The sequence below is a fragment of the Salpingoeca rosetta genome (genome assembly GCF_000188695.1).
Source record: "Salpingoeca rosetta unplaced genomic scaffold supercont1.6, whole genome shotgun sequence".
Taxonomy (NCBI): Eukaryota; class Choanoflagellata; order Craspedida; family Salpingoecidae; genus Salpingoeca; species Salpingoeca rosetta.
The window spans coordinates 1,138,775-1,149,985 of NW_004754928.1; the positions used below are offsets into that span (position 1 = coordinate 1,138,775).

Consider the following 11,211-nt stretch of genomic DNA (forward strand, 5'->3'; position numbering starts at 1 on the left):
ACACACACACACACACACGCACGCACACACACACGCACACACACACACGCACACACACACGCACGCACACACACACGCACACACACACACACACACACACACACACACACACACGCACACACACACACACACACACACACACACACACACACGCACACACACACACGCACAGAGGACCGTCACCGTACCGATGGCCTGGTCGTTCTTGATGTCCTGGCGGGTGGGCTTGTGCCCGTGTTTGGCCTTGAAGCGGTGCTCCCACTTCTTGAGCTCCTTCTTGAGGCGCACAATGTACTCATCTCGGCTCTCACCACCGCCATTTCCCGGCATGGCCGGTGCCACAATGTTGCTGGCCACGTTGGACTCCTCGCCCATGAACAGGGACGACGACGATGACGACCTTGCCAGCGCCTCTGCCGCCGTGTCTCTCGGTGCGACCGCAGCCGCCAGCCCCATCATCCTTGCTTGCTTGCGTCGAGGGAGACTCCCCGCACTTTCTCCGACGAGCAAACCCAAGCAAAGAAGAACAGAACAAAGAAGACAGCCAGTCGGAACAGCCAGCGGACAGTAGAGAGGAGAGCAGGAGGAGAGCAGAGGATGTGCAAACAAACAGAGAGAGAGAGAGAGGACACACAGAGAAGAGAGAAGAAGCACAGAACAGAAGCGCGCGCTTTTTGGACGGTTGGCGGCAAACTTGAAAAATGGCACCATAAAAAATTGTAACTCAGATTCCATGCAGTTATAAGGCAAATCCGAAACTACAGCCGCACACACGTCCTTCCTGTTGTTGCTTGCGCCACCACCCTTCTTTACACAAGTCACCCGCAACACCAGACCACTGGACCCTCTTTGTCACAGCACCAGCCAGTGCAGCCAGCTTGGTTCCGCTTCCTTGAACGGACCAGTGTCGCAGGGTCTTGATGTTTAAGCCACCTTGTCTGCAAGGGAAAAAAATACAAGCAGTGGGGACAGTGCACCGCCATGTCGACGGAATCGCCACTGCGGCACTTTAGGGTGCTGGAGAAGATACGGCGCAAGTCCGGCATTGCGGATGTGCTGCCGCTGGAGCCGCCCAAGAAGATGAAGAAGGACATTCACATGTTCGAGATGCCGGCGCACGCTGCTCGAGAGTCCATGCTTTCCTCCGGCAGTGGCTTCAACAACTACCGTGGTCTCTACAACCTCGCCATCATCGCCCTGGTACGAGACGGGCAAGGTGTCTGGGGAGTGTGTGTGTGTTGGTGTGTGTGTGTGTGTGTGTTGGTGTGTGAGAGTGTGGGTTGGGGTGTGTGGTGGGGTGTGTGGTGGTGTGTGTGTGTTGGTGTGTGAGGTGGTGTGTGTGCGCTGTGTGTGTGAGGTGGTGTGTGTGTGAGTGTGTTGGTATGTGTGCGTTATGTGTGTGTGTGTGTGTTGTTTTCCTTTTGTGAGCGTGTGCGTTTCGCTCTTCTCATCTCTCCTCATATCTGCATATCACATGCACGACTTGCATCGCATGATCTCTGCAGCTGGCGTTCGGTGTGCGTCTCGTCCTCGAAAACATTCGAAAGTCAGCAAGCTGCACATCACACTACTCCCTTCCAACACAACCACACATACACATGCAGTTGCTCTTTCATCCGCGTGAGCTCACCCCAACCCCCACCTGACCTGCTACCTGTACTCACTCTGCGTCAGGTATGGTCTGCTGATTCGACCCGCGACGGCCGTGGACGTGTTCATGACGCCTGAAGCGCTCTGGGGGTTCTTCCTGATCCTCAGCCTCAACGTCTACATCCTCACAGCGCTATTTGTCGAGAAGGTGCGCATGTGGTGGCAGACAACCCAGTTTACACGCGGACTGCAAAGTGTGCTGCTGGGTTTGCATGAAGAATTGCCGTCATGTTGGTCTTTGACAGTCCAGTCCTGGTGGTCTATGCTGCTCATGTCGTCACTGACGAAAGCTGATTGTACTTGACACAGGCTGCAGCAAGGGAGACCATTGGTCCGCGCGTGGCCAGGCTGTAAGTACTCTGTGCCTGGGCATCGTGTCACTGCTGAATATCGTTTGCTGCTGCGTGCAATGTTCGCTGCGATGAATGAGGTGCATGACATGCGAAGGCGCACATCCCTTCACTGCAACACACACACATACACACACGCACACACACTCTCACTCACACTATCACTCACACACACTCGCACATACACACACACACACTCACACACGCACATGTTTGCAGGCTGCACTGGACGAATGTGATTGCGTGCATGGCTGTGGCGAATTCGCTGATCCTTGTGATCCACCCGCCCCCGCTGGTGTCGTTCTTCGCGCTGTTTGAGACGGCCATCGTGTGGATGAAGCTCATCTCGTACGTCGCCGTCAACCAGGTTGGCTCGGAGAGATGGAGCAGCGTATGTGTGTGTGTGTGTGTGTGTGTGTGTGTGTCTGTCTGTCTGTTGTGATCCACAACGTCTTTCTCACTTTCACAAACACCACCCTCGTCTTCACACACACACACACACACACACACACACACACACACACACACACACACACACACACACACACACACACACACACACACACATCCTCCATTGTGCCAGCACTACCGCGAGAAGATGCAACTGGAGAACGCCAACAAGCACTCGCGTCGCGGTAGCTTCTCCAACAAAACTGCTGACGTCCGCACTCTTCGACGCCGGCAGACGTCTGCGAAGAAGGAGGGCGGGGTTGATGGGGCTGCGAACGGTAACGGTGATGCACACCAACACCAGAAGCAGCAGCAGCAGCATGAGCACAGCCACAGACATGATCATGAAGGAGGCAGGAACGGGAAGCACTCACGTCAAGGCAGCACTGGCAAACACAAGCGGGGCGGGAGTGATGGCGCATCGGCAGCCATCGCCAAGGAGCATGGTGGTGGTGGTGGTGATGGTCATCAACATCACAAGCAGAAGCAGGAGAAGCCACGCCCACTTGTGTATCCGGAGAACTTGTCCACCAAGAACATCTACATGTACATGCTCTTCCCCACCCTCTGCTACGAAATTGAGTTTCCAAGGTCAGCCACACGTGTTGTGTGTGTGTATGTGTGCGTGTGTTTATGTGTGTGTGTGTTTGTGCATGTGTGTGTGTGTGTGTTTGTGCATGTGCATGTGTGTGTGTGCGTGTGTGCGTGTGCGTGTGTGTGTATGTGTGTGTATGTGTGTGCATGTGCGTATGCTTCATTTGTTGCCGTTTGTTTTCGGCTGTAGTGTGTGTTCACTCACGCTTCCCACCACCACCATCGCGTTCGCCACCACGAACGACCAGGACGCCGCGTGTGCGTGTGCGGTTCCTGATCCGACGCATCATCGAGGTCGTCTTCCTCTTCGCCGTCATTGTCACGCTCGCCCAGCAGTGGGTCATGCCAACCGTCGAGAACACGTTCAAGGTCCGCACACGCGAGGGCGGGGTGGTGCTGTGTATGTGTGTGTGTGTGTATGTGTGTGTGTATGTGTGTGTATGTGTGTGTGTATGTGTGTGTGTCTGTCTGTCTGTCTGCCTGCGTCAATGTGAGTGCTGTGGTGTTAAGCAGCTTTCCCATTACCCAGCTCACCACCCCACCTCGCCGTCCACTTGTCCACTTGCTCCTCCAACACAGGACGGCGCTGACCCGTCCCTGTATCATCTCATCGACCGCACACTCAAGCTCTCTGTCCCAAACAACATCATCTGTACGTCCCCTCATGCTAGTAGTGGTTTGTGCTTGTGTGTGTGTGTGTGTGTGTGCGACGTGTGCGATGTGTGAGACGCCGCGCACTTAATGTGCTGGCATCCAATCACATGTCTACAATTCACAATGTCCCAAACCTTTCTCTTCATTACATTCGCGTTTGGAAACATTTCATGACAGGGCTGTGCATGTTTTACTTCTACTTCCACTCGTTCCTGAATGCAATCGGAGAACTCCTCCGTTTCGCCGACCGCCAGTTTTACCGCGACTGGTGTGTATATATATATGTGTGTGTGTGTGTGTGTGTGTGTGTGTGTGTGTGTGTGTGTGTGTGTGTGTGTGTGTGTGTGGATGCTTACGTGCCTGCTTTTCAATGCTCCAGTCGTCTGGTCATCCGTAAAGCATGTGCATCATGCACACCGTGTCAACGTCTCACGTCCCCCTACTCCTCCCCATTCAACGCGCTGCAGGTGGAATGCGACGTCCATCAGCTACTTCTGGAAGAACTGGAACATCCCCGTGCACAAGTGGGCGGTGCGACACGTCTACCGCCCGCTCACGTCGCAGGGGTACACGCGCACGCAGGCCATGGTGGTTGTGTTCATGTTCTCGGCAGTGATGCACGAGGTGCTGGTCAGCGTTCCCCTCGGCCTCTTCCGCATGTGGTCGTTCCTGGCCATGCTCGCACAGGTCCCGCTCGCCGCCCTCACAGACAAGTATGTGTGGTTTTGTGTGTGTGTGTGTGTGTGTGTGTGTGTGTGTGTGTGTGTGTGTGTGTGTGTGTGTGTGTGTGTGTGTGTGTGGTTATGTTTGTGGTCATTTCCACCTTCGTCGTCACCCACACGCCTATTCCGCACAACCAACTCATTCCCCATCCCCCCCCCCTCCAACACCACTTGACAGGTTCCTCGTGGGCACGCCGTACGGCAACGTGGTGGTGTGGTCGTCGGTCTTCTTCGGCCAGCCCATGGCCATCATGCTCTATGTGCAGGCGTATCTCCTGCGCCAGCGCGAACAGCAGCTCGAGGCGGCGGCGGCAGCAGTTGGGGACGGGTTGTAGTGGGATGGATCGATGGTGGCGGTGGTGGGGAAGAGTAGTGCGTGCGTGTGTGTGTGTGTGTGTGTGTGTGTGTGTGTGTGTGTGGATGGATGATAGTGCATATTGAGAATGAAGAGCTGATTGAGCGCCATCACGCAACTGACAAGCGGTGGCGAGAGTTTGTTACACAACACGGCAAGTCACTGCTGACACAATTGTGATTGATTGATTGATTTGACATGACTGTTTGATTGGTTCCGTGCGCATGTGTTCATCCCACGTTTGCGTGCGGCACAATAAAGACCCCCTCTCAATACACAAACGCATCACACAGCGTGGGCAAGACTGCGCTGTTCGCGTGCTGGTAAGGTCTGTTAATCCACAATCGCTCGCACTCAACGAACACATGAGCAGATGAACACATAAACAGATGGAAAGATGAAAGGAGAGCAACAAGGAAGGACAGAACCCAGATGGAGAAGGAAAGCATTGCGTCTGCTGACGAGAGGTAACGAAAAAGGGAGGATGGAAAATGAAAGACAAAGAAGGAAGCACGCGACAAGGCAAGAAGATGTGGTGGGGCGAAAGACCAAACGCACAGCATTAATTGTGGCGTGCTGTTTTGAAGATCGCTACTTATCAACCGAACAACAATCACAAACACACGCGCTATCTGACACACGCGCATACAATGTACACACACGCGCGCGCGCGTACACGCTGCCAAGCGCGTTGGGTGTTGTTTTCTGTCGGTACACAAAGAGCATGCTATGCACAGCGCAAGCGTGCTGGTCTAGACTGCGTTTGATGCGTCCTCTTCAACGACTGCACGCTTGCAGAGCGGGCACGTGTTGTGCTGCATCAGCCACGGGTCCACGCACGCCTGGTGGAACAGGTGGTGGCAGTCAAGCTCCCGCACCATCTCCCCTGTCAGTGGTGGGCGTTGTTTGCGTGCGGACGCATGTGAATGTGTGAATGTGTGTGTGTGTGTGTGTGTGTGTGTGTGTGTGTGTGTGTGTGTGTGTGTGTGTGTGTGTGTGTGTGTGTGTGTGTGTGTGTGAGCGCGCGTGTGAACATGTTCGTGTGTGAGCACGTTTGTGCGTGATGCCAAAGAGCACAGCTCAGCCACAGCTGCACACCATAGACGAAATGGCGGGTGCATTGCCGCACAGCGAGCACAGTGATCAAGCAATGACAGCCACGCACCATCGCTGTAGTTTTGAAGGCAAACAACGCACTGGTCGTGGCTCGAGTCACCTAAATGTTGGCAAGGCAGGGCACAACCACGCGAGTGACACAGCGTCAGGGCAGATGTGGTGGCGTTGAGGAGAGCCGACCGTCAGATGGCGCGAAACACACAACTACACACACACACACACACACACACACACACACACACACACACACACACACACACACACACACACACACAGACATACAGACACACAGAGAGCACCACAACGCACCCTCTTCTGTCTTGTCCTGTGCGGCGTCGTATTGGCGGGTGGGGAGGTGGTCGAGCGCTGTCTGCACGCGCTGGGACATCTCCTCCTGCCGCTGCTGGGCGTGACGATGCATGCAGCACCGCTTCAGCACCATCGCGCTGAACACCAGCAGCACAGACACCGTCATCGCGCAGACTGCTCGCACGACGAGAGGAGGGGGGGGGAAGGGGTGGGGCGTTGGGGAGATGATGTTATGTGAGTGGCGGGAGCATGGGTGTTCGTGTGTGTGTAGGAGAGAATGTGCGTGGGTGTGCGTGTCTATGTAAGTGTGTGTGTGTGTGTGTGTGTCTGACGTGACAAGAGAAGGGTGTAAGAGAGACGGCCGTTCACATGGAAACGCGTTATGGTCGTCACCGCGACTCACAGAAGAAGATGGCGTTGTTGATGAGGATGGTGGACCAGCGGTAATACGGCGGCACCGGCACGCTTGTCACCTTCACTGTCGTCCATGGCCCAGACGACTCATGGCGCGTCTGGTGGAAAGAGGCAGGGGGACGAGGCAGCAGGGGAAGTGAGCTGGCGTGTTGAACACGAATCAAAGCATGCACGCACACACACACACACACACACACACATGATTTCGACACGCAGACAGAGGGCATAGGACGTACCACGTTCCAGAGGTACATGCCGCTGTCTTGGGTGATGGAGAGCGTGGGCACGGGGTCTTGATCGGACGGATAGCTGCCAGACAGCACCAACAGGGTCTCCCTGCACGACGGTAATTGTGTGTGTGTGTGTGTGTGGTAGAAAAGAAAGAAGGCGTGAGACAAGTGCAGAGCAGAAGAGACAAACAGTTAGACACACACACACACACACACACACACACACACACAGACAGACAAACACACACACACACACACACACACACACACACACACACACACACACACACACACACACACACACACGCATACACACATTCGCAAACACACAATTTGACTCACGTTGATGTCTTTGGCGTCTGTGTACAGAGCGTAGAACGCATCGCGTGTGAGATTGGCGGGCCCCGCGGCCACAGAGATGCTGGCGGTTCCTGGTTCTTGATTGCTCTTGTGGCTCGCCGATACCACGGTGCAGCCACTTGCGATTCCAAGCAGCAGCGCCACCACAACCGCGAGCACCCGTGCCCGCAGCAGCATTGTTGCACGTTCCGATTCACCAACAGCACCAACCAAACGAAAGAAAAAGACGGGAAGAAGAGCGGCGCTTGGAAGGGTTCCTTTGCATGTGATGGCGATGAATGCGTGGAGTGGATGGAGTGTGTATTTGTGTATTTGTTGTGCGTATGCGGTGTGATGGTGGTCAGCGCACCGTCGCACACTCTCCCTTACGAAGAAGAAGCAGAAGAAGAAGAAGGTTCGTGAGACGAACAAGCAAGCAAAGGGTGCTGTGCTGTGCTGTGCTGTGCTGTGTGCTGATGGCAGTTGTTGGTTTTGTTTGTTTGTGTCGCCGATCAAGAAAGGCGATCTCTCTTCATACGCAACAAAATCCAAGCAAGACGCAACAAACGAAACGCCCAGGTTTGATGGCGACTGAATTCAGTGTTGTGGGTCACGAACCAACACATACACGATAAAAGGTATTTATTGCGCGGAGACAAGGCAACTTGCTGCGAGCACGAGAATGTGTGCACGTGTGTGCACGAGTGTGTGTGTGCGCACGAGAGTGTGTGTTGCTTTCTTGTCCATCCAAACATCGTTCTCCCTCCTCACACCTCTCCCTCACACCTCTCCCTCCTCTTCACTCCCCATCACTCCCTATTCTTCCTCATTGCTGCTGGGTGCTGGCGCTGGTGGTGGTGCCTGCGGTGGAAATGGTGGCGTGGTAGTCGAGGCTGGCGTGCACGCCGCCGGGCCAGAACGAGTCGTCGAGGAACGACTTACGCGTGTACACCTGCAGGTCCATTGGGGACGCCCTGGGCGGCTGGCTCTGGAACCAGGCGCTAATGTCGTCATCCAGACCCTTCACAATGGCCAGGCCACCGCGCACGTGGATGAGCTTGTTGCGGAAGTGGCGTCCATCCTCGCCGCGCTCCGTCCACGCGTTGGACACAAGCTTGTCAAACGCAAGCTTCGCGGAGCCTAGGGTGTGACGGGGAGAGAAGGGGAGAGAGGGGAGAGAAGGGGAGGGGGAGGAATGTAAGGGGGGGAATGCTTGTGCGTGTGTGCATATATGTGTGCATACATGTGTGTGCATATGTGTGTGTGCATGGGGGAGTGTGTGTGCATGGTGTGTTTGTTTCGAAACTGACCGAGTGCAGCCATATCGCCTGGACGGGGAAATGCGCGCAGCCACGACTTGACGCTGCGCCGCACATCACCGGGTAGCGGAACCTGGTAATGGGGGAGGGAGGGATGCGTTGAGTGAGGAGTGAAGGGGTGGAGCACAGTTGTACAACGAAGCTAGGATGCCGCAGCAGTTGCTGCAGTGCGCACGACGCACATCGACAAACACATACACGTACACACACATACACACCAACACACATCAACACACATCAACACACATCAACACACGGCTGCGCACCGTTGGTGCTGCGGACGGGGGCGGGGTGTAGAGGACGCGCGGGAGGCGGCCCGGGTCATCAATCTGGATGAGCGTCTTGCCGCGCATCTTGGCAATGTCAACGGGGTCGCGCTGCGCCTTGAACGCCTGCAGCAGTGGTGGTAGTGGTGGCGGTGTGTAGGTGTACGTGGGGTTGTGTTGAGTGATGAGATCATGAAGAAGGAGCTGAATGAATGTGCAGAACCGTGTACCCGTCCCCAACACACACACGCGCGCGCGCATACCTCCATGGCTGCGTGTGCGACGTTGAGCGGGTTTGTGGAGCCGACGACATCGGCCGTCAGGTCCTCGATTCCGGCGAGTTCGCACATCATCTGGATCAACGGGTGCGCCTTCACGCCGTGGCCTGGAGCGGTGGTGGTGGTGGTGGTGGTGGTGGTGGTGTTAGGATGGCCTTGGGATGGCGATAAAGCAATGAACCGAGGTTGGGCAGTTGAGGGGCCACAGGTACAACCGCGTGCCAGTGTTGCAGTGTTGTGCCACGAGCATGAGCGGTACCTGGTTTTGCGGGTCGCATGTACACTTTGGTCTTGAGATACTTGGCCTGCACATCGTGGGCAACTACGCCGCCATCGCACAAACAGGAGGGTGAGTGGTAGATGTAATCAAGATGGCCACGAACAAGCAAATTCTAAACATACACACACGCACACACACACGCGCGCGCGTACACACACACCCACACCCACACACACACACACACCCACACCCACACACACACACACACACACGCACACACCTGACCAACATCACACCAACTCCCACCACAGGTGCGATTGCGCGGCTGCATGCCCAGCACCGTGCCCAGATTGAGTCGCTGCGGAGTGCACACCAGCAGCATCTCGCCAAGCGGGAGACGGAGCACAAGGCGGAGATTGATGAGCTCAACAAGACGTGGAAGAAGAAGCTCCTCGTCACCCAGGTGCGGCGTGCGTTGTGTTGTGTTGTGCGTGTATGTTTGTTTGTCTGTTTGTTTGTTTGCTGGCTTGTTTGTTTGCTTGCTTGAGCCTGAACGCGACTGGCCTGCATACATGCACATTCACCAATCATCCCATCCATCACATCACTGCCACCCCCCTGTCGTGTTGATCAACACGTGAGCAGAAGAGTCTTCAAACGCTCGGAAGCAGCGAGGCGCTCCAGTCCCTCACAGCCCGACAGGCCAAGGTGACCGCCCATGCTGCTGTGGTGTGTGTGTGTGTGTGTGTGTGTGTGTGTGTGTGTGTGTGTGTGTGTGTGTGTGTGTGTGTGTGTGTGTGTGTGTGTGTGCATGTGTAAACGGAGGCAACGCACGACATGGTGGTGGTCCCAGCTCGTGGCAGCGCCGTGTTGCAAGAGCACTTACGTAGACGGCAAACGTGTGGATGACGCCAGGCGTGATTTTCTCACGCGCAGCTGTGCAGTAAGAAACAAGACAAACGTGGGTGAGTTCACAAGAAAGAACACAATTGCACACAGACACGTCTCACAACAAAGCAAGAACACAACACAGTAGCGGCATCAGCAGCATCGGCACATACGGAGTGGAGGGACGGCGGGCGTGTCAAACGCATACTGGCGACGTGTCGTGCCCTGCAGAACAAGAATGAGGTCAAGGCAAGCGCACACATGACAACGGGTGAGGAGGTCGGAAGGAGAGGGACTGGAAGTTACGTTGCATGCGTGCGCGCGTGTGTGTGTATGTCATGGACCTGACAAGCAAACACAGTCTCTGCTTCACAAGTGCTCAAAGTCACACGCACATCGGGGAGGTTCACGGTGACGGGAACAGGTGGAGTTGGTGGTTTCAGGTCTTTCTTGGCATCAGCCAGCATCTTGCGAATCTCCTCTGCCTCGGGACTACCCTCCGTCAAGTTGCCTGTGTGCACCAGCAGTGACACGAGTCAAACCACATCGCCGCGTTTGTGGTTTTCAACATGCAGAGAAAGATAGAGGGGCGAGAGAAACAGACAGAGAGAACACAACACAAACACGTGCACACACACACACACACACACACACACACACACACACACACACACACACACACACACACACACACACACACACACACACACACACACACACACACACACACGCACACACACCTGCTGAAATGGGTTGCTGGAACTCCGCACCCCAGCTTTTTGATTTCGCCCAGCTTCCAGACGGGATATGACTTCATGGCCTGGCGTGGGGGGTAGAAACCACCGCGACCGCGGCTCTGCCTCTGTTGTTGCTGGTGCTGATGTTGTTGCTGCTGCTGCTGTTCGCGGATATCACCTACACCCCAGCAGATATCGCGATCACGGGGAGCACCGCGACAACACCTGGGCAAGCTGGCCCCCCTGGGAGGCCACATAAAGGTGACAACGATTCCGTCAAAGCGACACGTCTGCCTAGGTGATAAGGAGAGACGGGCGGG

At 55.4% G+C, this 11,211-nt stretch overlaps 4 protein-coding genes across 4 annotated transcripts in view; 1 reads left to right on the forward strand and 3 right to left on the reverse strand.

Annotated features, from left to right (window-relative positions):
* The window catches only part of PTSG_02809 (uncharacterized protein), a gene marked incomplete at its 3' end in the record, with an annotated part of 10,941 nt that extends 10,253 nt beyond the window's left edge, over positions 1 to 688 (reverse strand). Inside the window, exon 1 of the mRNA XM_004996261.1 lies at positions 189 to 688. Coding sequence (XP_004996318.1) covers positions 189 to 459 — 271 coding nt within the window. The 5' untranslated portion in view covers positions 460 to 688. The remainder of the gene's footprint in view (positions 1 to 188) is intronic.
* Positions 689 to 727: 39 nt separating this feature from the next.
* Positions 728 to 4,826, forward strand: PTSG_02810 (acyl-coenzyme A:diacylglycerol acyltransferase 1). Its single transcript, XM_004996262.1, has 11 exons — positions 728 to 1,200; positions 1,506 to 1,546; positions 1,675 to 1,798; positions 1,960 to 2,000; positions 2,220 to 2,367; positions 2,584 to 3,041; positions 3,293 to 3,413; positions 3,624 to 3,696; positions 3,876 to 3,966; positions 4,166 to 4,411; positions 4,599 to 4,826. Exons 1-11 carry the CDS (start codon positions 982 to 984, stop codon positions 4,753 to 4,755), a joined length of 1,719 nt encoding a protein of 572 aa, XP_004996319.1. The 5' UTR covers positions 728 to 981; the 3' UTR covers positions 4,756 to 4,826.
* Positions 4,827 to 4,962: 136 nt separating this feature from the next.
* PTSG_02811 (uncharacterized protein) lies at positions 4,963 to 7,770 on the reverse strand. Its single transcript, XM_004996263.1, has 6 exons — positions 7,161 to 7,770; positions 6,851 to 6,950; positions 6,604 to 6,712; positions 6,201 to 6,374; positions 5,941 to 5,991; positions 4,963 to 5,661 (listed from the first exon to the last, which is right to left on the reverse strand). The coding sequence occupies exons 1-6, from the start codon at positions 7,379 to 7,381 to the stop codon at positions 5,528 to 5,530; spliced, it is 789 nt and encodes a 262-aa protein (XP_004996320.1). The 5' UTR covers positions 7,382 to 7,770; the 3' UTR covers positions 4,963 to 5,527.
* Positions 7,771 to 7,806: 36 nt separating this feature from the next.
* Positions 7,807 to 10,971, reverse strand: PTSG_02812 (uncharacterized protein; the record flags this gene model as incomplete). The annotated part of the gene is made up of 10 exons (XM_004996264.1): positions 7,807 to 8,323; positions 8,494 to 8,575; positions 8,769 to 8,894; positions 9,032 to 9,153; positions 9,306 to 9,368; positions 9,573 to 9,624; positions 10,153 to 10,202; positions 10,328 to 10,379; positions 10,550 to 10,665; positions 10,893 to 10,971. 10 exons carry the CDS (start codon positions 10,969 to 10,971, stop codon positions 8,010 to 8,012), a joined length of 1,056 nt encoding a protein of 351 aa, XP_004996321.1. The 3' UTR covers positions 7,807 to 8,009.
* Positions 10,972 to 11,211: the final 240 nt, after the last annotated feature.